Below are 26,232 nucleotides of genomic sequence, written 5' to 3' on the forward strand. Positions count from 1 at the left end.
ATTTCTAAGAAAGCCCTCTTATTTGTAAGAAAACCCTACTTCAATAAAATATCTACAGCCTTTACATTATTCATAAAACAAGAAAAATAAATTATGATGAAAACCCCCCAGAAAGTACGAACCTTCAAAAGTGAGAACCTTCAGGTGCAATGAGCCTGAGCAGCCACGGAGGTCACACCTGCTCTCTGCAAGTTCAGTGGAAAAACTGAGTGGGGGGGTTTTCAAGCAGCTCTTAAAGATAGTAAGGTACTGAGAGGAGGGGGAAACAAAGATGTGTGAGCTGTGCCTGTCAGGCCTTTGGCACCTGACGCAGGGTTAATTGAATAACTGCTGAGATTGAAAACGTATTTATTGACTGTCATTTTTTTTTCCTTTCAGGTTTCCTTTAATCCAAACCTTTTTGCTTGCAGTACCAGTGAAGGATGCATTATTGTTGCTGACAAATCAGTGTGTCTCCTTGACAGTATTTGCCAGTCTCTGCTGCTTCAGCTACAGTTTGGTAAGTCTTCAACCCCTTATATTACCCCAGATATTTAATCAAATTATGACAAAGCGAGTGCCAAAACTGGCAATATAAACGAAGCACACAGCCTTGTAATGGATAGGCCTCCTTATAAACATTGCACCTTTAGTGCCCTAATCGCTGCCTCTATTCTGCAGAAACAGAATCTTAGCCACATATGTTCGAGTGCTAAGTTCATCCTTGGCATGGCTAAGAAGCTCAGTACCCAGACTCTCCTAAAATACATGGATTTATGGCTTTATATTCTGTACTGACATCCGTGTCTTACTTTTTTTTTACATTTTTTATCCAATGAACCCCTTAGCTGCTGCTCTGTTATCAGATATTCACTTTGGTTTAGTGGGCATTTACGGTACTTAGCCTGAGCAGTCTGCCAGCACTTTATATGCTGGCACTACTGTTCCTTTAGTGCAGTGGTTGACAAATGAGAAAGAAATGAGACCCCCAATAGTTGGCACTTTAGGGCATTTTCTTTAACTCTCTACGGACACACCTATTTTTGTTCCTAACCCTTTCATGACATATGATGAAAAACTTACCTCATATGCCTGCTCCCTGACATTGATGCAGGCTCACACACCAAGCCTGTATCTTTCCTCACACATGTTGGCTGATTTAATCAGCCATCATGTGCCAGTAACAGCCGCGGTTGGAATAGAGCTCCACCTGCCGCTGTTAACCTCTTAAATCCTGCTGTCAAGTCACTGATAAAGGCATTTAACACTCGCCTACAGTGGTGCATGTCGTTCCACGCTCTCTTCGGCGTGCCCATGATGTGACTGTGGGGCAACGATGGGTTATCATGATATCTGAGGGTCTGCTGAAGACCCCATGTCGGTCATTACAATCCTTCTGTGAAAGCCAACCTGTGGCTAGCGTTCATATACAGTACATAGCAGTGCTGATGGACTGCTATATATAGCACAAGCGATCAGACAATCGCATCTTCAAGTCCCCTTAGGGAACTATTATATACAGTAAAAAGTTTTTTTGTTTTCTTTTTTAAATATGAAAAAATAAAAAAAACTTGGTTCAAATCATCCCTTTTGCCCTATTAAAAATAAAGCAAAAAAAAAAAAATCAAATGCACATATTTGATATTGATGTGTTCATAAAAGTTCAATCTATCAAAATATAAAATAAGGAAATAAAAATACAAAAAATGGAGTGTGATGACCCCAAGGTAGATACAAAATAGTAATAAAGGCCTATTTAACGAAAAATTACCGTAGATTTTATTGAAAATATCAAAAAAAAAGTCAACCTTACAATAAGTGGTTCTTGAAGGAAATGGTAGTAGGTGAAATGGTGATGACACAAAAATGTGCACAAAAGACACACAAATGTCATAAGTAATTGGGTTGCAAAAAAGTTTTTAAACATTAGCCTCCCTGTTACTCGACTTTCTCCTCTCCAGTCCATCCTTAAAGGGAACCTGTCACCCCCCCAGGCGTTTGTAACTAAAAGAGCCACCTTGTGCAGCAGTGATGCTGCATTCTGACAAGGTGGCTCTTTAAGTTCGGGTCCTTGGCACTGCTGAAATAATTGTTTTTGAAATTTGTCCCTCATACCTCGAAATCGCCACGGGGGCAGGTCTTTCCCCCCTAATCCAGACACTTCACAGCCGTCAATCATGGCCTCTGCGTGCCGAGTGCCTCCTCCTCTTCCTTCATTAGCATCCCCAAGGCCTGCGCTGTAAGTTCGAAGGGCAGCGCAACTGCGCATGCCCCCCTAAAAAAAATAACTGCGCAGGTGCCGGGGACGCTAATGAATGAAGAGGAGGCGGCGCTCAGAAGCCATGATTGACGGCTGTGGTGCCTCTGGATTAGGGGGGGGGGGGGGAAAGACCTGCCCCCGTGGTGATTTCACGGTATGAGGGACAAATTTCAAAAACGATTCTTTCAGCAGTGCCAGGGACCCGAACTAAAGGAGCCATCTTGTCAGAATGTAGCATTAGTGCAGCACAAGGTGGCTCTTTTAGTTACAAACGCCTGGGGGGTGACAGGTTCCCTTTAATGCAGCAGCCAGGGTTGTCTATCTAGCTAATCGGTATTCAGACGTGTCCGCTCTTCGCCAGTCGTTACACTGGCTGCCCATTCATTATAGAATCCAATTCAAAGTACTTGTTCTCCCTCACAGTGCGGCACCCCCATACATCTCCTCTCTCATTTCTGTCTATCTGCCTAACCGACCGCTGCGCCCTGCAAAAGACTTTCAACTAACCTCTGCACTAATCCATACCTCCCACTCCCGACTCCAAGACTTCTCCCGTGCTGCGCCAACCCTCTGGAATGCTCTACCCCACGATATTAGGACCATCCACAATTCGCATAGTTTCAGGTGCTCCCTCAAAACACATTTGTTCAGAGCGGCCTATCACGTTCACTAATCAGTCATTTTATGTGTGTGTGTGTGTGGCCCATTCACTACTTTCATCTATCCCCCACCCCCTGAAGATGGCTGGACCATCATTGTAAATACATCATTGCAAATACACACCTGTACTTTGTATCTTCCCCACTTCATTGTAGATTGTAAGCTCTCCCGAGCAGGGTCGTCTTATTTTGCTTTAATTATTGTATTGTTAACGCTGTTACTTATGACTGTTGTGTTTGAAAATGTAAAGCACTGCGGAATATGTTGGCGCTATATAAATAAAGATTATTGTTATTATTACTAGTAGTATAGATGGCTGACAGTAAAAATCCAGAGGAAAAAATAATTTACGGTAAATGATCTCAAGGTAGTAATATAATATAGCCACTAGATGGCAACCAAGTGCAATCGTACACAGACTGCATGTTGTAACTAGGGGCCAGTAACACAGTAATAAAGGAGATGAAGGAAAACCAGGTATCAGTAAAGTTCAATGGTATAAATGGTCTGTAAATGACAGAGATAGACGCATCAGCTTCATATATAAACTGACAAGTGCTTACCCATAAGGTGCTCTGTGCCTGCGTGTGTCAGTGGCCCGACACTCGTTTTGTGTGGGCATTTTTGGGTGGCTGTGTGAAATAAATTTTTTCTGTTAGTAAATGGCATAACAAAAAACAAACCACCAGAATTACATTTTTGGCCTCCACAGCATTGCAATAAAATGCAATAAGAGGCGATCTAAGCATTGTATTATTATCTACCCCAAAATGGTATCAGTAAAAACGTCAGCATTCACCCAGTCCCATATCTCCAAAAATTAAAACGTTACAGGTCTCGGAAAATGACTACAAAAGCTTAATTTTTTTTTCTTATAATTTTCCAAAATTTTTTTGCCAATTAAATAATAAAAAATAAAAAAAATATGTTTTGTATATGCGTACCTGTCCTGACCTGGGGAATAATATTGCCAGGTCAGTTTTAATATATAGTGAACTTGGTAAATAAAAAAAAAAAATTAGTGAAATTACCCTTTTTTTATTTTGCAATTTCAACACGCATGGATTTTTTCTTCCCTGTTCTCCAGTGCATCACACGATAAAATTAAAGGTGTCATTCAAAAGTACAACACGTCCCTCAAAAAACAAGTCTTCATAAGGCTATATTGACAGAAAAATAAAAAAGTTATAGCTCTTAGAAGAAGATGAGGGAAAAACAAAATGGCCATGGCGTGAAGGGGTTAAAGACTTTTTTTTTTATATATTTTATTACAATATTCTAGAAGCCTTAGCTGTTTATTTTTTTCAGTCAACATAACCATATGAGGACTTCTTTTCTGTGGACGAGTTTTATTCTTTTGTAATGTACCATTTTGAGGGTTAAAGTATTATTTTTATTTTTTAGTAACCTTTATTATGTACTTATTTTCTAACATTGTGTTCATAGTGTGGTAAGTTCATTGTTAAATTATTCTTATGGATCAGTAGAATTTTTCTAAATTTTGCCAGTACTTAATTTATATAGTTTTCCTACTTGATCCCCTCAATGGACTTTATTAAACAATAGTAAGCTGTATTTGTCAAACGTGCCATTTAGGTTAGAAGATACAATTCCATGGACGGAATAGTACTTCACATGCGATCAGCCGCGCTCCCAGGGGGAGCGTGGCCGGGTGTCAGCTGATTCTCAGAGCTGACACCCTGCACTAAGTGCCAGGAGCGGTCACGGACTGCTCCTGACACTTTAACCCCCGGAACACTGCGATCAAACAAGATTGCAGCATTCCGGTGGCATAGGGAAGCATCGCGCAGGAAGGGGGCTCTCTACCTGCTGCCCTGGGACCCTCAGAACAACGCAATGTGATCGCGTTGTTCCGAGAGTCTCCTCCTGTCTCCTCCCTGCAGGCCCCCGGATCAAAGATGGTCGCTGGGTCCTGCAGGGAGGTGGCTTGTAAGTGCATGCTCAGAGCAGGCACCGGGAGGCCTCCTTCACTGCGTGTCAGATCAGAGATCTGACTTTATACACTCTCTGACTGTATTCCTCCATAGCTTCACTCCACGACACAGACACTGCCACTAGTTTCTGCAATGGCACTCTCGCATCAGCCATCGACTTGGTCGCCCCTGTCATGCATAGCAGAGTGCGATGAATCAATAGACAACCCTGGCACAATAACATCACTAAAAAGCTTCAGCAAGTATCCAGAATCACAGAACGGCGTTGGAAGAAAACGCATTCACAAGATGATTTCACTGCACTCAAACAAGCAACACTTGCATTCAAATCAGCTCTCACGTCTGCTAAACAGGCCTATTTCACATCCCTGGTATCTTCTTTATCCCACATCAGTTGTTCAACACCTTTAGCTTCCTCCTCCGCCCACCACTGCCCCCTCCGACTACCTTAATCTCTGCTGAGTACTTTGCCACACACCTTTAAAAATAAGATAGACCAAACAAGGCAAGTCTTTGTTGTCTGACCACCACAACCCCTTTGTATGCCAGACCAATGCCCTAACCCCATAACTTCCCTCCCCAAAATCACTGAAGGACATCTTGCTCATCTTCTCTCCAAATCACACCTCACCACTTGTACGCTGGCACCCCCTTCTCCCCAACCTCACAACTACACTAATCCCATCCCTAACCCATCTCTTCAATCTATCACTAACTTCTGGCTTTCAAAAATGTCACAATGACACCTTTCCTCAAAAAGCCTTCCCTTAACCCAAGCGCTATGTCCAGCTACCGCCCCATATCTTTGCTCCCATTTGCTTCCAATCTACTTGAGCAAGCACGTCCACGCTGAACTTTCCTCTCACCTAAATCTAACTCTCTCTTCGACAGCCTACAATCTGGCATACGTCCCCACCATTCCATTGAGACTGCCCTGACAAAACTTAACGACTTACTTACAGCCAAAGCTAACAGACAATTCTCTATACTTCTCCTCTTAGACCTGTCGTCTGTATTCGACACAGTTGACCACTGCATCCTACTACAGATTCTTTCTTCCTTTAGTGACCTCGCCCGATCCTGGATCTCCTCATACCTTACCAACCGCACATTTAGCGTTTCCTACTCCCTGCCTTGCGCAGGCGTGTACTACGGAGGACATAGAATGAACTTCAATCCAATATTGCGGCCAGCATGCAGCCAGCGGGTAAGGAAAGGGTGAATCAAACACCCGAAAACTCCACCCATATGACCAAAAACTGGTCCCGCCAAATTCAGGTGACAGGTTCCCTTTAAACCGCACATCCAAGCTCTCGCCACCTCCTGTCGCCTCCAGCTCAAAAATATTTCCAGAATCCTTGCTTTCCTCAACCCTAGCTCTACAAAAATGCTTGTGCATGCCCTAATCCTCTCTTGCCTCGACTACTGCAACATCCTCCTTTGTGGCCTCACTGCTAACACCCTTGCACCCCTCCAGTCCGTCCTTTTTTTTTATTTTAAATAGATTTTTATTAACAAAATAAGGAAGAACATCAGAATGCCATTTACATTGCATTATATCACATACACGTTTTCTTATTTTAATAAACCCCAACATTACCCCAACTACCCCCCTCCCCCCTACGACAGCTCAGTCTCAATCTTCACCCCACTGAGGCCTTCTCTGCCTCGTATAATTTATCCTCATCCAAGTCCTAGGAAACTCGACGACTATACTCCTCAATCCAAATCAAGCCAAGGAGACCATATTTTATTAAACGTTTCTAATTTCCCCCTTTTTTTGTACACCCCCTTTTCCAATTTCAGACCATGTTGAACATATTGGAGAAATTCCCTTCTCGCAGGTGGTTCCGCATTTATCCAATTTCGTGCTATTACTTTCCTGGCCATGTAGAGTAGCCTAGCGATTGCAATCTTCCAAGTATTGTCAACTCCAATTTCTTCCACATATCCCAGCACGCATACTATCGGGTCTCTAAGAACTCTGCACTTATACGCAGCTTCAACTCGGCTCAAAACCACCACCCAAAAGGCAGCCAGTCTCGGACACGTCCACATCATGTGATATATTCCTGCATTCTCACTCGCACACCTCGGACACTCAGAATTGGCACGCAATCCCGCTTTGTATAGCACTTCCGGAGATTTATATACCCTATGCAGAATGTATAGCTGCGAGAGCCTATATGGTTCACTCAAGGATAGTCGCGGAACCCACTCCATCACCGACTCCCAGGTTTCATTTTCCATCGGTCCCACTTCTCTCTCCCACTTAGCTCTCGCCTTTATAGGGAAATCTAACAGGAACGTGTGCATAAGGTCCTTGTACAGAGTAGAAATAACTCCCCTTGTAGTTCCGTCACCACACACATACTCCAACACTATATCATCTTGAACCCTGATATCAGCCTTCTTATTCTGAGCTCTAAAGGCATGTCTCATCTGCGCATACTGATATTCCCCTGTGGATCGCAAACCAAATTCTTCCTGCAATTGGGAGAAGGACTTCAGTTCCTGTCGCTGGATTATCTGGTGAACAAAGCAAATTCCCTTATTCTGCCATTCCAATAGTCCTCCCAAGGCCTCAAATTCCTTTAAATTGTGGTTAGACCATATCGGTGTGAATTTAGTCAACCCCGTAACCCCACGAATCTGCCTTAGTCTATTCCATAATTTACGAATCAGGAACAGGGTTGGGTATACTTTCCCCAGAGAGCTCAAAGAGCCATCTTCCAAACACCTGGCCATCGGTCGTCGGTCCGTCACCTCTTCCATTAGCTGTTGTACTGCACTGGATGACGCCCCTCGCGCCCAGCCCTTCAAATGCTGGCTCTGGGCCGCAAGGAAGTATATTTCCGGGTTGGGCAAAGCCAAACCACCATCTTCCTTGGGTCGCTGAAGCGTCTCCAGGCTAATACGTGGATATTTTCTTCCCCATATCAAACTTCTAAAAAGGGCGTTAATCTGCCTGAACTTCCCCCGAGGGATCCAAATTGGTGCGTTATGTAGAACATAAAGAATTTTAGGCATCAGAACCATTTTAATAAGGTTTACCCTACCGACGACCGATAGATGTAGCTTATTCCAGGCATCTACCTTTGCCCTGAGTACCCCCATAACAGGAGTCAAATTTCTTTGCAGGAACTCCGCAACTGGCACCGAAATCCATATTCCAAGGTATTTAAATTGGGAGACCACCTTCAGCCTCTCATCCCCAACATCGTCACTCACATTCTCTCCTACGTCATCCACTCTAAAAAGAACCGTCTTATCCCAATTAATTGTTAGTCCCGACACAGTACCAAATCTCTCAACAATTTCAACGGCCCCTCTTAGTGACTCATCTGGATCCGCCAGGAACAGCAAAACATCATCCGCGTATAACGCTATTTTTTCCTCTACTTTCCCATACCTAAACCCAGGGACCCCATCCGACTGCCGAATCTTAGCAGCAAGAGGTTCTACAGCCAACGCGAACAGGAGGGGTGAAAGCGGGCATCCCTGCCTAGTACCCCTAGCCAGCCCTATAGGTCGAGATAGCTCCCCGTTTACTCTAATTCTAGCGGACGGTAATGAGTACAACAGCTGTATCCAGGCCACAAACTGCGGACCAAACCCCATACATTCCAGCACCTGCCAGAGGTACCCCCATTCGACACTGTCAAACGCCTTATGTGCATCTAGCGATACAATCACTCTTCGACCACAGTTATCAGACTCTACCTGCAAATTTACATATAACCTCCGCAAATTGATCGCCGTTGATCTATCCGGCATAAAGCCAGACTGATCCGAATGCACCAGACTCGCAATAACACTAGAGAGGCGGAGAGCCAACACCTTGGCCAGAAGCTTGACATCAATAGTTAGTAAAGAAATTGGGCGGTACGACTCCGGTTTCCCCAAGTCCTTATCCTCTTTTGGAATGACCACTATTATGGCCTCTCTCATAGAGGCTGGCAAGCACCCACAGGACCTAGCTTCCTCCAATACCATTTTTAATCTAGGAATCAACACTTCTGCCAACCCTTTATAGATCTCAGCGGGTAGCCCATCGACCCCAGGCGCTTTCCCATTAGCCATAGACATCAATGCCCGACTCAATTCCTCCTCAGTGATAGGGGCCTCAAGGCTCTCCCTATCTGTCTCACTCAGTCTCGGCAGATCCAGACCTTCCAAGAAAGTCAGTGTGTCCTCGACCGATTCACCAACCCGAGAGGAATACAAATCTGCATAGAAGTCCGCAAAAGCTCTCAAGATTTCAGGCGTTTCCGTTATTTTACCTCCACTAGCAGAGTCCAAAGAGTGTATATATGAAGAACCTCTCTGAGCAGCAGCCACTACCGACAGCATATGTCCCACTGTTTCTCCCTCCTGATAGAACAATACCCTTTGGAAATCCCGCTTCCTCTCTGCTTTGCCTAACAGAATTTTTTCCAAATGATTTTGTGCGTTTTTCATCCTTCTCTCTGCCTCAGGGGTTCCCAGTGTAGCCATCCCGTCTTCTGCTTCCTTCAACTCCTCAACTGCCACTTTTTCTGCCTCTCTCGTCCTCCGCTTACACCTACTAATGTCCCTAAACAGTAGTCCCCTCAGATACGCCTTCATTGCATCCCAAATCGTAAGAGCATCAGTACTTCCATCATTTAAGAGGAAGAATTCCTCTACCTCCCGTCCTATACTTTCCAACTCAATACTCTGTAACCAATTAGGATGAATCTTCCATTCTCTCCCCCTTAGCGAGTGAGCCCCCTCCAATCTAACCTCTACTTCAATTGGACTATGGTCCGACAAGGCCCTTGGCAGATATCTCACCTCCCCAACCAATGTGTCCAAAATCCTGTTACCCAGAGCCATATCAATCCTAGAGAGCGTGGCATGCGCCGGTGAATAGCATGAGTACCCTCTCTCTCCAACGTGTCTAACCCTCCAAAGATCAATCAAACCTATCTCCTGTATATAGGTGCCAAATGTTGTTATATGTCCCTCCGACCTATTCTGAGTATTTTTATTTTTGTCCCAATATTCATCACAGATATTGTTTAGATCCCCGATAATTATTAATGGTGTCGGCCCCCATCTTTCCACTCGCTCCATTACTTCTCTAATTTTCCTGCTAGAGTAGGGAGGCGGAATATACATCGCTGCAACACACAACATCACTCCATACAGTATACACCGTATTAGTACGTACTGCCCATCCACATCCACACAAACCTTCACCTCCTCATACTGAACTCCCGCTGGAACCAAGATTGAGACTCCTCTTGCATACGTGGAGAAGGTAGAATGATATCCCTTCTGGATCCACCGTCTATTCAGAACATCCACCTTTTCCCTTACCAAATGCGTCTCCAGCAAGCATATCATTGAGGCCCGTTGGTCTCTTGCATATTGCAAACACGCGGCACGTCTAGATTTCTCCCCTAGGCCTCTCACATTCCAGCACAAAATCTTAAAACGGTTCCCCATCACTTGGCTCATCTTCACTATAAATATCGTCAATTTTGAGCCCAAGCTGTCTAACTACCCTCCCCCCCCCCTCCCAACTCCCCCACCCACCCTTCCCCCCTCACATCTAACCGTTCCACCTCTTTTCAAGAGTGGGGCATCATCGCCCATAGCGAACACTCCGTTTGGCATTACCTTCCCAACCCTCCTCCCACCACTGTACATAACAGGATTTCAGACATTTTGAAAAATAACATATCACAAAACATTTTAACGTAGAATTATTTACACACGCAAGAAACCTGCATACACTTAAAATATGCCGCATACCCTTCCTCCCCCTTTCCCAGCAACCATTACTCTCTCCCTTTAACTTTAACTGAATACAATCCAGCTCCCTTCTTCACCCCCCACACCCCCTGGTTTGTCAATCACATGACTCTTTGCCAACTGACAGATAAGTAAACAAGATCAGACTCTTCCCACAGTTTTAGTCTCCTTTTCCTTTAAGCTTTTTAGCATTAATATCGATCCACTGGGTAGCGTCCTCCGGCTTCTGAAAAAAATGAATTTTATCAAAAGCCACCACCCTCAGTCTTGCTGGAAACATCATGGAATACTGCACTCCCAACTCCATCAGCCGTCTCTTGATACCCGTGAACATCATCCGTTGTCTCTGCACCAGAGTAGAATAGTCTGGGTATATAGCAATCTTCTGGCCTTCAACTGTCAGCTCTGTCATGTCTCTGGCCTTCCTCAGGATAATGTCTCTGTCTCTATAGTTTAGAATTTTGGCGAGCATGGTACGGGGATTCGCTCCAGGGACAGGTGGTTTCGGCGGGACCCTATGCGCTCTTTCTACCGCGAACACTTTTGTTAGCGCCATATCTCCAAATGTCTCTAACACCCATTTTTCAATATATTCCGTTGGATTCCTCCCTTCAGCTTTTTCAGGGATGCCCACTATGCGAATATTGTTTCTTCTGGACCTGTTCTCAAGGTCCTCATTTTTCGCAGCCAATTCAGCTATTGCTTGAGTGAACTTTTTCTCTGCTTCTTGCAGCTGCACTATATGGTCTTCTACAGTGCTCACTCTCTCCTCTACCTCCCCCACACGCTTGTCAATCTTCTGCATGGCTGCGTTTATCTGGGCTGTATCCCCCTTAACCTCCTGTATCTGTAAGGTCAGAGACTGTTTACATGAAGAGACTAGCGCAAAAACGTCTCTTAGGGTAGGCTCAGCTTCTGGCGCCATTTCCTCGGGTCCCCCTTCTGCCACCGCCATTTTACTCTCCTTTCTCCCCTGTTGTACCTCATGTTCTCCTGCTGGGCTCTCCTCCTCCTCCTCCTCCTCTTCAGTATCTGCTCCGGCTCCCTCCTCTGCGGCCTCCGCTCTCGCAAACTGCTGGAGCTTTGCCGCTACCTCCATGCGCTTTCTACATGCGGCGTTCTCCTTGTCTGCCTTCTCCCTCGTGTCGGCGCCATCTTGGATTGCGCCTGCATCCCCGGCTCCCGCGTCCTTCTGCCTTCTCCTGGTCATGGTCGCCGGCTCCAGCACCACCGCTCAGCACCGCCGGACCCTCCAAGTCTCCCCGCAGCCGGTAAGCCCCCACAGGGACCAAACAGCAGCGGCTCTGCAGGATTTTAGAATGTACAGCGGCGGGAGCTCACAGCCGCACGTCCGCTCACATGGACTCTCAGGCCACCCCAGTCCGTCCTTAACTCTGCTGCCCGACTAATTAATCTCTCTCCTCGCTACACTCCTGCTTCCCCTCTTTGCAAATCCCTTCACTGGCTCCCAATTTCCCAGCATATCCAGTTTAAACTACTAACACTGACCTACAAAGCCATCCATAACCTTTCTCCTCTGTATATTTCCGTACTAATCTCTCAATATCTTCCCTCGTGTAATCTCCGGTCCTCCCAAGACCTCCTTCTCTTCTCCATGTTTAATCGCTCCTCACTCAATCGCCTCCAAGACTTCTCCCGAATATCCCCCATCCTCTGGAATTTTGTGCCCCAACACGTCCGGCTATCCACCACATTTGGATCCTTCAAACGGAACCTGAAAACCCATCTCTTCAAAGAAGCTTACAACCTGTAATGACCACACGGCCACTTCAACACCATCGGAGCTACTGCAACCCCCGACCTACTGTCTCCTTCCCCATAATGCTGTAGAATGTAAGCTCGCAAGGGCAGGGTCCTCGCCCCTCTGTATCAGTCTGTTATTGTTAGTTTGTTTACTGTAAGTGATATTTGTATTTTGATGTAACCCCGACTCATGTACAGCACCATGGAATTAATGGTGCTATATACATAAATAATAATAATAATAATTCAGTGATGTCCCACCCTGGGACAATGTAAAAAAGTAAAAAAAAAAATATTATACTGTGTAAAAATATTTTTAAAAAAATTCCTGAATAAAGGAAAAAAAAATTGTTCCAATAAATACAGTTCTTATGTAAATAAAAAAAAAATAAAAGTACACATGTGTAGTATCGCCGCGTCTGTAACGACCCGACCTATAAAACTGTCCCACTAGTTAACCCCTTCAGTGAAAAAATAAATAAATAAAAAACGAGGCAAAAAACTGTGCTTTATCATCATACCGCCGAACAAAAAGTGGAATAGCACACGATCACAAAGATGGATATAAATAAACATGGCACCGCTGAAAACGTCATCTTGTCCCACAAAAAATGAGCCGCCAGACAGTGTCATCAGCGAAAAAATAAAAAAGTTATAGCCCTCAGAATAAAGCAATGCAAAATAATAAATTTTTATGTAAAATATTTTTATTGTATAAAAGCGCCAAAACATAAAAAAAGATATAAATGAGGTATCGCTGTAATCGTACTGACCCGAAGAATAAAACTGCTTTATCAATTTTGCCAAACACGGAACGGTATACACGTCCCCCCTAAAGAAATTCATGAATTGCTGGTGTTTGTTCATTCTGACTCACAAAAATCGGAATAAAAAGCGATCAAAAAATGTTATGTGCCCGAAAATGGTACCAATAAAAACGTCAACTCGTCCCGCAAAAAACAAGACCTCACATGACTTTGTGAACCAAAATATGGAAAAATTATAGCTGTCAAAATGTGGAGACGCAAAAACTATTTTTTGCAATAAAAAAAGTGTCTTTTAGTGTCTTTATGCTTGAGTTTGTGTGCTGCAATCACCTTCTTCAAATATTTTCTATGGAGTTCAGGTCATGCGACTGTTAGGCTATGTGCCCATGATCAGGTTATATCTTATATATCGCATTTTGGGCGCAATGTATTTTGTAAAACTCTGTGTTCTAATCAAACAGGCAAATCCACATGTGTTCATTAAACCTTGCGGATTTACAGCATGTAATGAATGGCTATGGGTGAGACTACGCCGCGACATGTTTTGGCTCGTAAATGCGCACCACGGGTGAGTTTACGCAGCGTCAAATAGAAGCACAGTGGCCATGGGATTTCTGTAAATGCCATCCACTGTGCTTGTAACCTAGAACCCAGTGGAGATGAGCCACATCCAAAATGCTTCTATTCCGGATCGTGGGCACATACTCTGACAGTCACTCTAGAATCTTCCAGCACTCGTGACACCAAGACTTGGTTGACTTTGAGATATGCTTGGGATCTTTGTCCTGTTGAAAGGTCAAATGACTGAGGCTAAGAGGGTGTCGCAGTTATAACTAGTGTATAGGGTGTACAGCCCTCCCCCCCTGCATGGATGATGAAGGCAGGACTGAGAGGTGACTCAAAATGCCCAAGGTGCGGTGAGGAGGATGCAGATTTGCTACATATGATGTGGTCGTGTGCTCGCCTCCAACCCTTTTGGATAAAGGTGCTTAATTTGATCCGGAAGGTGACAGGAGTAAATGTGGTGCGCAACCCGCTGACTTGCTGTGTGGGCTGTATGGATGATATTGGTACAGATAAGTGTGGAAGGTTGACTATTGCAAGATTGTTGTATGCTGCTAGGAAGCTTATTGTGATACATTGGTTGGATGAAAGACCACCAGGAAAAAAGGAATTTATAAGCAAAATAATTTTTATTGTCCTCATGGAAAGGAATATCTACATTAATAGAGGTCAGAATACAAAATTTGAAAATGTATGTGTTGCGGATGGATGGTTTACCCAAGCGTTGCGTCTGCTGAGTTATTGCAGAGTAGAATGGGGGTCGTTTAGTTGCTTCTAGGGGGATTTCTTCGTGTACAGGTGTCCTTTTGTACCGATGGGTACCATCTTTCAAGAGGTGATGTTGTCAGATAGTTTTATTGGATATCGGGCAAGGGATTGGGGGGAAGGAGGGGAGAGGGAGGCTTGGTTAGGGGGTAAGGGTGTTTAGTAAAATGAAAATGTATTAATAAATAGGTCTTGTATTCATCGTATGAAAAAAAGCAGGATGAGTCCAGATGATAAAAAAGCTTGTCTTTATTCCAAATTCGTATAAAATAGTGACATGGCACCCATATGTGCAGCTACGTGTTTCGAACACGAGCTGTGTTCTTTGTGGAAGCTGCAATGCATACAACTAACCCACAATTTACAGTATACAATGGTCAATAAACCAAGAAAAAAAAATCAAGTGATATAAAACCAACATAAATTGTTTAAAATCGCAAATAAATGCAAACAGCACATAAGTGATCCAAAATCAGTCCATTAGACTTTGAAACTAGCATGCAGAAAATGCAGACAGCAGTTCTCAAACTGGAAGAGTCAATTATTCATAGAAAGCAAACTAAATTTCATCAAGATAGCACGGATTACAGGTTGGACCAGGTGTATGAATGGGGAAGATGGGAAAAACCCATGAGATCCCCTAAATCAATATTAAAACGCACCAATTATCAAGATTCCATCTTCTCACGTGCTCATGTTAGCTTCAGCTCCTCGGACCCTGAACTCTCGGATTCTAACACCAATGGGAACCTGACTCTAATGTTCCTTGTCAGGATTTTTCTTATTTTCGCAAAGCAAAAAATCGCCTAAAAGCACAGATATCGTGCAGGACGCAAACATCGCAAGTGGAACAGGAATGACAACGCGCCGGAAAAAGAAATATTGAATGACATTAAACCCACTAATGTTTTGAATTTATCCAAACAGAAACTTACTGACACACAAATCAAGGTGTTGAGCTACGGTATGAATTTTGTGCCGACAAAGACCTTTGACTTGTTCAGAAATCTTAATATAATACATAATGGGACGGGAACTGCGTGAATTACATTCTTCTGCCAAAATCACGCACAAAATTTCAAATTTTTCCCGTAATTAATCATTGGCTGTGCAAGAGTTGAAAAATATATACAACATTATCATAAAAATGTCTGTTAAGGGGGAATTGGTTATGGTATTAGACTTTGAGGTGTACAATGAACAAATGTTACTTTTATTGTCTGATTTGTCAACTTACTGAAGAGTACCAAGTAATCCTTTATCATCTTGTACTGAGGAAACCCACTCAATTATTAATGAAGGCTTTGCATTGGGGGTACTCTCAAGACAAGAAAAGGCTTACCAGATTGTCGAAAGACCAAAATTACCACACATTTATGGTCTACCAAAAACGGACAAAGCACTTTACCCACCGCCTATGACACCTGTCATCTCAGGAATTGGCTCAGTTACTGAGCGTGCTGGAGAATGGTTGGACTTCATGCTGCAGCCTCTGGTCCAGCGGGCATGCGGTTTTCTCACGGGCTCTTGGGACGTGCTTGACCAACTGTCTCGACTCTCCTGGGATCACGATTGCTCATGGCTAAGCTGCGATGTGGTCTCACTCTTTACATGCATTCCTCACCAAGTAGTGCTACAGGCGCTTGATTTTCACTTACGGCGCTGCAGCCAATATGCACATGATTTGTGCGGCTATATTCTGGATTTGGTTCTTTTTCTGATGACACACAATTTTTTCTTGTATGACAAGCCATATTATTTACAATGCAAGGGAGTTTCCATGGGAGCCAAGTTCTCCCCGTCCCTTGCTAATTTGGTCATGTCCTATTGGGAATTAAATTACTTGTTTGTTTGTACTAATCCATTTTCATCAAATCTCTTTTGTATGGGAGATGCATTGATGATCTACTGTTTATTTAGAAGGGTCATATGTCACTAATACCTGATTTTGTACAATACATCAATGATAATCCTTATAATTTATCCTTTACATCGGTTTCCCACAAATCCTCGATTTTTTTTTTAGATTTTCAATTATCTCCTTTCTGACATATGACGTACTATCCCGTCGAGGTGGTATGGGCCCGTATGACCACCGACGGGACTGTACGTCATTACCGATCAGCCGCGCTCACGGGGGGAGCGCAGGCGACCGTGGCCGGGTGTCAGCTGACTATCGCAGCTGACATCTGGCACTATGCCAGCGGTCACGGACCGCTCCTGGCACATTAACCCGCGGCACACTGCGATCAAAGATGATCGCAGCATTCCGGTGGCACAAGGAAGCATCACACAGGGAGGGGGATACCTGCGTTCTTCCCTGAGACCCCCGTAGCAACGCGATGTGATCGCGTTGCTCCGAGGGTCTCCTACCTCCTCCTCCCTGCAGGCCCAGATCCAAAATGGCCGCAGGGGGCCTTTTGGGCCCTGCAGGGAGGTGGCTTGCAAGCACCTCCTCAGAGCAGGCGCCGGCAAGCCTCCTGCAGTTCCTGTGTGATCACTGATCTGATCTGACAGTGCAAAGTGTCAGATCAGCGATCTGATAATATACAGTCATGTCCCCAACCTGGGGCAATGTAAAAAAAAGTAAAAAAAAATATTTACATGTGTAAAAAAAAGAAAAAAAAAAACCTAACTAAAGAAAAAAAAATTATTGTTCAAATAAATAAATTTCTTAATCTGAGTAAAAAAACAAACAATAGAAGTTCACATATTTAGTATTGCCGTGTCCGTAATGATTCGACCTATAAAACTGTCCCACTAGTTAACCCCTTCAGTGGAAAAAAAGAGGCAAAAAACGGCGCTTTATTATCATACCGCCTAACAAAAAGTGGAATAACACGCGATCAAAAAGACGGATATAAGTAACAATGGTACCGCTGAAAACGTCATCTTGTCTCACAAAAAACGACCCGCCATACAGCGTCATCATCGAAAAAATAAAAGTTATAGTTCTCAGAATAAAGCGATGCAAAGTAATTATTTTTATATAAAATAGTTTTTATCGTATAAAAGCACCAAAACATAAAAAAATGATATAAATGACGTATTTCTGTAATCGTTTCGACCCGAAGAATAAAACTGCCTTATCAATTTTACCAAACGTGGAACGGTATAAGCGCCCCCCCCCCAAAAGGAATTCATGAATAGCTGGTTTTTGTTCATTCTACCTCACAAAAATTGGAATAAAAAACGATCAAAAAATGTCACGTGCCCGAAAAAGGTACCAATAAAAACGTCAACTCGTCCCGCAATAAAACAAGACCTCACATGACTCTGTGGACCAAAATATGGAAAAGTTATAGCTCTCAAAATGTGGAGACACAAAAACTATTTTTTGCAATAAAAAGCGTCTTTTAGTGTGTGATGGCTGCCAATCATAAAAATCCGCTAAAAAACCCGCTATAAAAGTAAATCAACCCCCCCCCCCTTCATCACCCCCTTAGTTAGGGAAAAATAATAAAATTTTTAAAAATATATTTATTTTCATTTTCCCATTAGGGTTAGGGTTGGGGCTAAAGTTAGGGTTAGGGTTGGGGCTAAAGTTAGGGTTGGGGATAAAGTTAGGGTTGGGGCTAAAGTCAGAGTTTGGATTACATTTACGGTTGGGATTAGGGTTAGGGTTATGGTTGGGATTAGGGTTAGGGGTGTGTTTGGGTTAGGGTTTCAGTTACAATCGGGGGTTTCCACTGTTTAGGCACATCAGGGGCTCTCCAAATGCAACATGGCGTCCGATCTCAATTCCAGCCAATTCTGCGTTGAAAAAGTAAAACAGTGCTCCTTCCCTTCCGAGCTCTCCTGTGCGCCCCAACAGGGGTTTACCCTAACATATGGGGTATCAGCGTACTCGGGACAAATTGGACAACAACTTTTGGGGTCCAATTTCTCCGTGGGGAAAAAAAAAGAATTTTTATTTTAACGGCTCTGCGTTATAAACTGTAGTGAAACACTTGGGGGTGCAAAGTTCTCACAACACACCTAGATAAGTTCCTTGGGGGGTCTAGTTTCCAATATGGAGTCACTTGTGGGGGGTTCTACTGTTTAGGTACATCAGGGGTTCTGCAAATGCAATGTGACGCCTGTAGACCAATCCATCTAAGTATGCATTCCAAACGGCGCGCCTTCCCTTCCGAGCTTTGCCATGCGCACAAACGGTTGTTCCCCCCAACATATGGGGTATCAGCGCACTCGGGACAAATTGGACAACAGATTTTGGGGTCCAATTTTTCCTGTTACCCTTGGGAAAATACAAAACTGGGGGCTAAAAAATAATTTTTGTGGGGGAAAAAAAGAATTTTTATTTTCACGGCTCTGCGTTATAAACTGTAGTGAAACACTTGGAGGTTCAAAGTTTTCACAACACATCTAGATAAGTTCCTTAGAGGGTCTTCTTTCTAAAAATGGTGTCACTTGTGGGGTTTTTTAATGTTTAGGCACATCAGGGGCTCTCCAAACACGACATGGTGTCCTATCTCAATTCCAGTCAATTTTGCATTGAAAAGTCAAACGGCGCTCCTTCCCTTCCGAGCTCTGCCATGCGCCCAAACAGTGATTTACCCCCACATATGGGGTATCAGTATACTCAGGACAAATCGCACCACAAATTGGGGGCGAAAAGATCATTTTTGTGAAAAAATATTTTTTATTTTTACGGCTATACATTATAAACTTCTGTGAAGCACTTGGTGGGTCAAAGTGCTCACCACTCCCCTTCCGAGCTCTGCCATGCGCCCAAACAGTGGTTTACCCCCACATATGGGGTATCAGCGTACTTAGGACAAATTGTACAACAACTTTTGGGGTCCAATTTCTCCTGTTACCCTTGGTAAAATAAAACAAATTGGAGCTGAAGTAAATTTTTTGTGAAAAAAAAGTTAAATGTTCATTTTTTTTAAACATTCCAAAAATTCCTGTGAAACACCTGAAGGGTTAATAAACTTCTTGAATGTGGTTTTGAGTACCTTGAGATGTGCAGTTTTTAGAATGGTGTCACACTTAGGTATTTTCTTTCATATAGACCCCTCAAATTGACTTCAAATGTGATATGGTCCCTAAAATAAAATGGTGGTGTAAAAATTAGAAATTGCTGGTTAACTTTTAACTCTTATAACTCCCTAACAAAAAAAAATTTAAGTGACATATCTTTGTGATTTAAGGGCATAAAAATTCAAAGTTGGAAAATTATAAAATTTTCGCCAAATTTCCGTTTTTTTTCACAAATAAACGCAGGTAATATCAAAGAAATTTTTACTACTGAGTCAGTAGTACTGTCATGAAGTAGAATATGTGACGAGAAAACAATGTCAGAATCACCGGGATCCGTTGACGCTTTCCAAAGTTATAACCTCATAAAGGGACAGTGGTCGAACTTGTATGAGGGGGAGGAAATAATTACTTTTACATCATTACGAGATAAATACAATGTTCCTCAAAGGGATTTTTACAAATATTTGCAGATCCGGCATTTCCTAACTGAAAGGAAAAAACAAATGCCTGTACCGCCATCTAAACTTTACTCTATGCTGATGAACCCGACATCACAGATTAGGGCGCTGTCCACAAGCTACGACTGTATGTTGGAGAATACCCTGCCCTCTCTAACTACATACCTGCAAAAGTGGGAAAAAGACCTGAACTGCACATTCACACCGGATCAGTGGAGGGCATCCTTCTTAATTATTGGAAGCCAATCTAAATGTACTAACCGCATAGAAAACTCCAGGAAATTGTTATATCGGTGGTATTTCACTCCCAGTAGATTGTCTAGGATGTTCCGCAGTTCCCCAGACACGTGCTGGAGGTGTGGAGACCCCTGTGCAGACATGCTACATATATGGTGGAGTTGTGACAGAATTAGACGTCTGTGGGAAGCCGTAGATCATCTGATGTTCCAGATTTGTGGTATACCGGTGAATCTTAATGCACAGCAGGCGTTACTCGCTATTGATTTGGACTCGTTTCCTTATGAGTTCTGTACAGGGATTGTACATATTATTGTAGCAACTAGAATCAAAATTGCTAGTTACTGGAAAAACTCCAAGTGCCCCTCACTGCCCGAGGTCGTATCACTGATCAACGAAAATTGCCTATCAGAAAAAATAATCGCTACATCTAATAATAATATAGCTCAATTTCAGAAAAAATGGAACAATTGGTTATCTTTCCGTTTAAATACCGTTCTTAAATAACTGCAGATTTGCATATAGAGAATGTGATTGGATAGTTATTGTAATGTCACCATTTCCCCTATCCTCTTCCCTTCCCTAATCCCCATAACGTTGTGATAATTATTAAGAATTTAATGTCAATAAGATATAATGCTTGACACAACTTGTAAATAAATAAAAATTTATGTTTCAAAAAAAAAAAAAAAGGGACAGTGGTCAGAATTGCAAAAATTGGCCCGGTCTTTAACGTGCAAACTACCCTTGGGGGTAAAGGGGTTAAGTGGTTTGAATAACAAAATTACCACTTGTACATTCTCTAAACCTTTGTCTGGTAATAGTATACTACATGCGTCCAATAGTCACCCCAAGCACACAGTAAGATCAATACCAGTGGGTGAGTACACCCGCATTAAACGAAATTGTAGTGAGGATGATAAATTAAAGGGTGAATTTCTGGACTGTGGGAATAGAGAAATAGAGGTTACCCTGCCTGGATGCTAAATAGGGCGAAAAAAATTGTGGGACAGAAAAATCGTCATGATTTTTTTTAGATAACACTTTTGCAAGGCAAAAAAATGGGACAATAAACTCATTCTTTCTTTACAATATAGTCCCCAATTTTTGGATATCAAGAGAATTTTTTACAAATATCTTCCAATTTTGGAAGAGGACAGTATTTTGTCCAAAGTACTAAGTTTGGGTTGTGCAGTTGGTGCAAAAAGAGCCCAGACTGGTGGGTAACATTCTCTCTAACCCACGTTGCACCAACCAGGATAGACATACATGGCTGGATTGAAAGGTTTTTTTTAAATGTGGTGAAAACCGATGTAGGATGTGCAAATTTGTGTCTGTAACAAAAACCTTCAGTAATTCTAATGCAGCTAAGCAGTTTGATATTATACAATATCTAAACCGCAATAGTGAGAATGTAGTATACATCATTCACTGTTCCAGTTGCGATAAAATGTATGTTGGATGCACCATTAGGAATTTAAAAAAACCACATTTCTGAACATCTTAAGGTACCGTCACATTTAGCGACGCTGCAGCGATCTAGACAACGATCCCGATCCCTGCATCGTCGCTGTGTGGTCGCTGGAGAGCTGTCACACAGACAGCTCTCCAGCGACCAACTATGCGCAGTCCCCTGCTAACCAGGGTAAACATCGGGTTACTAAGCGCAGGACCGCGCTTAGTAACCCGATGTTTACCCTGGTTACCAGTGCTAATGTAAAAAAAAACAAACAGTACATACTTACATTCCGGTGTCTGTCCCCCGTCGCTGTGCTTTCCTGCACTGACTGTGAGCGCCGGCTGGCCGTAAAGCAGAGCGGTGATGTCACCTCTGTAATCTGCTTTACGGCTGGCCGGCGCTGACAGTGCAGGGAAGTAGAACGCCGAGGGACGCGACAGACACCGGAATGTACCGTAAGTATGAAGTGTTTTTTTTTTTTTACATTTACCCTGGTAACCAGGGTAAACATAGGGTTACTAAGCGCGGCCCTGCGCTTAGTAACCCGATGTTTACCCTGGTTACCAGTGAAGACATCGCTGAATCGGCGTGTGTGACGCCGATTCAGCGATGTCTGTGGGAGATCCAGCGAAGAAATAAAGTTCTGGACTTTCTGCTCCGACCAACGATGTCACAGCAGGATCCAGATCGCTGCTGCGTGTCAAACACAACGATATCGCTATCCAGGACGCTGCAACGTCATGGATCGCTAGCGATATCGTTGTGAAGTTGGTCAGTGTGAAGGTACTGACCTTTATAGTATTTCAGAATCATTTCATACAATGTCACAGGCTTCCAGACATCTAGTACAGGTCCATGGGCTTTATACATCATCCTTTCAAGTTTATGCCATTGAGAAAACTCATTTGACATGAAGGGGAGGAAACATCAGGAAACACCTTTGTGACCGGGAAGCCTATTGGATGTTTTATCCGAACACTTGTAGTCCAGCAGGATTGAATCTCCGCAAGGAATTATTAGTCCATTACTAATTTGCGTTCTTTGCTTATGTGCTGTTTGCGTTTATTTGTGTCGTTGCGATTTTAAACAATTTCTGTTGTTGGTTTTATGTCACTTGATTTTTTTTTCTTGACTATTGTATAAATGGTGGGTTAGTTGTGTGCATTGCAGCTTTGACAAAGTACACAGCTCGTGTTCGAAACGCGTAGCTGCACATATGGGTGCTATGTTACTATTTTATACGAATTTGGAATGAAGACAAGCTTTTTTATCAGCTGGACTCATCCTGCTTTTTTTCATTCAACACTCAAGTGGTCCGCTTGGAGTCCGTGCTGTTACACACCGAGGTGGTAAGCTGGCTATTTCCTTTTTTTTCTTCTTGTACCTGTCTGGAAATTGTGTCAGACTGTGTTACTGGCGTGTCATATGCTTTAATAAAAGCTATGTGATTTAAAAGAAAGGTCGAATGACTTTCAAGCTTCAGCTTTCTTGTGGAAGACATGACAGTCTCCCAGGATTTTCTGGTACTTGATTGACGCAGCATGAGTAAGGGGACAGGTTTTGGTTAAATTCTGATAAATCATGGGATTATTTTCTTATAGCATTTCATCATATGAATGATGTGGATAACTTGGCATTTTTTCATGGTTTATGTTAACTGAAAGTGAAATTCTACAGAATATGTTTGTGCTGTATATTTGTTATTTTATATATAACATATGTAATATTTTATTACTATTGCAGATACCGAAGTTGATGTTGTTGACCTTTGTTATGAAGGACGGTTCCTGTTAGTTGGAGAGAGAAATGGCAGCATTCACCTTATTCATATAAAGTCTAGACAGACCCTGTTTACCAAAGTAGGTATTCAAGTTTGTTTTTTTCCAACTTTGGCCATTTAAAGGGAATCTGTCACCTGATTTTTGTTACCCCATCTAAGAGCAACATGATGTAGGGGTAGAGACTATAATTACTGTGATTTATCTTTTACTGGGCTGCTTGCTGCAGTTTTCATAACAAGACTAGTGATGAGCGCAAGTGCTTGTTACTCAAGTTTGCCTAAGATGCTCGGGTATGCAGCAAGTATTGTGGGTGCTCGAGGGACATGTTAGAGTCCCCACGCCCGCATGTCTCCCGGCTCTAAGACAGCCTGTGCATGTCAGGCAATCCCCGCATGTTTTTGTGGCTGTCTAACAACCTTAAAACATACAGGCACGGGTACTTGAACATGTCACTAGAGTACCCGCGATACTCGGTGTGTACATGAGCACCCTAGGCAAACTTGATTAACGAGCACTTGTGCACATTACTAAAAATCACTGTTTTATTCGCGGATGATCTACCAGTTCTCTGAATCCTTATCTCTATATCTCTGCCCACACCACTGATTGGCAGCTTTCTTTGTACTCTGTGCATAGGCAGAAAGCTGCCAATTAGTAGTGGGGGCAGGGTTATATAGGGCTCATGAATATGGAGGGCTACATGGCAGCAGGTTTACTAGTTCTTTAGTGATATCTTGCTGTTAAAACAGTGATGATATTTAAACTACAGCAGGCAGCCCAATAAGTGAAAATTCCACATCACTGGAATTGGGGTCTCTGGCTTTACGGCTTGCTTTTCTCAGATAAATTGGTACAATCTTGGCGACAGATTTCCTTTAAGGCCCACATACACAATAGACAAAAGATGGCTAAACGCACCTATTACACCAGGATTGGCTAACCATTTAATGTTCATGGACTTTCCCAACAAGAGAGCCTCCTGAGTAAGTGAAGGGGTCTGGTGTGGATACATAGCTTTCGTAGGGCTCTTTTGTCCACTATTTGTGTGTTTTTTGTTTTTTTTGTTGTTTATTAGCCTGGGCAGTTACTACACCTAAAGGTTTACAGCACAGTGTATTTGTTTTTTTTCCAACGACAGCCTGTTAGTGACTAGTAACAATACAAGCTGATACAGATGTGCGACCGATGCGGTGGCGGCGGCCAGTGTGTTGGCGGCGGCCGGTGCGGTGGTGGTGGCCGGTGCGGCGGGGGGTGGGGGTCTGCGCGATGAATCAGCCGAAGGTGCTGGAGTGTGCGGGGGGGGGGGGGGGGGGGGGGAGGGGGGTCTGCTGGGCTGTGCGGGGGGGGTGGTCATTGGTGTGTCTCTGTATGCAGGCATCGTCCGATGGGACTACAAGTCCCATCGGGCTCTGCCTGCTACAGTGATAGTGAGTGACACATTAGCCAATGATGGGACAGTAGTAGTCCCATCATCCGGCTAATGTGTTGAATGTAAAAAAAAACAAAACACTCATATACAGTACATACAACATACATAGAACACACATACAGAAAATGCGACATGCAGCATGCGACGACATGCAGCATGCGACGACATGCAGCATGCGACGACATGCAGCATGCGACGACATGCAGCATGCGACGAGTGACAACATGCAGCATGCGACGTCATGCACGATGCGGCGACATGCGACATGCAGCATGTGACGACATGCAACATGCTGCGACATGCAACATGTCACAACATGCGACGACATGCACCATGCGACGACATGCAGCATGCGGGAACATGCAGCATGCAACGTGACAACATGCAGCATGCGACGACATGCACCATGCGGCAACATGCGACATGCAACATGTCACACCATGCGACATGCAGCATGCGACATCATGCAACATGTGGCGACATGCAGCATGCGACATGCAATGACATGTGACAACATGCGACGTGACAACATGCGCCATGCAGCATGCAGCAGGCGACATGCAACATGTGACATCATGCGACATGCCATATACATACAGTACATAGATAAATTACATACATATAGACATACAGCACATATAACATAGAGTACATACTCCATATCACTTGTCATTTTGTTCCCCGAAGCCAGTGTCACCTGTAAAAAATATTAAAATAATAAACAAACAATATACTCCCTGATCCGCAGAAATCCAATTAAAACGAGTGTCCCTCGACGATCTCCCGTGGAGAGCAGCAGCATCAGCTGATGCGACCACTCTCCAGGGGCTTCAGGAATACAATGATGGCAGGTATCCTTCCACAATGTATTACCCACAATGTATTCCTACGCCCCTGTGAGAAAATAGTCCCTAGTCTCACTTTTGGCATTGCTGTGTGAGAAAGTTCCCACCCAGCAAATGCCATAAAGTGAGACTCTGAACTAAGGTAACCTTTCAGTGATGCACTGCAGGAGCCATTGTCTCCTGTCAGTGTGTCACTGAAGGTCCTATAGAGCAGTGACATCACCCGATGTTACTGTTCTATAGGGGAGATCGTCGTGGGACACTCGTTATTAATTGGACTACGGCGGACAGGTAGTATACGGTTTATTATTTTACGTTTTTTGCAGGCGCTGAAGTATGGTAAGTATGGTGAAATTAAGAATGATAAAATACTTTTTTCTGGCTGTCTTTTTTTTTAACTCTTTCACTACTGTAGGATTAATAATGGATAGGCGTCTTATTGAGGCCTCTCCATTATTAACCCGGCTTCATGTCACCTTACAATAGCAAGGTGACATTAATCCCTTATTACCCCATGTCCCACCGCTACTCGGGAGTGGGAA

General features: G+C 43.4%; 1 protein-coding gene across 1 annotated transcript in view; it reads left to right on the top strand.

Moving 5' to 3' along the window:
- KNTC1 (kinetochore associated 1) overlaps positions 1-26,232 on the top strand; it is a 356,896-nt gene that overhangs the window by 14,210 nt on the left and 316,454 nt on the right. The window contains exons 3-4 of the mRNA XM_069755662.1: positions 379-499; positions 23,379-23,494. Of these exons, the coding sequence (XP_069611763.1) occupies positions 379-499; positions 23,379-23,494 (237 nt within the window). The remainder of the gene's footprint in view (positions 1-378; positions 500-23,378; positions 23,495-26,232) is intronic.

Source organism: Ranitomeya imitator, chromosome 1 (genome assembly GCF_032444005.1).
Source record: "Ranitomeya imitator isolate aRanImi1 chromosome 1, aRanImi1.pri, whole genome shotgun sequence".
Taxonomy (NCBI): domain Eukaryota; kingdom Metazoa; phylum Chordata; class Amphibia; order Anura; family Dendrobatidae; genus Ranitomeya; species Ranitomeya imitator.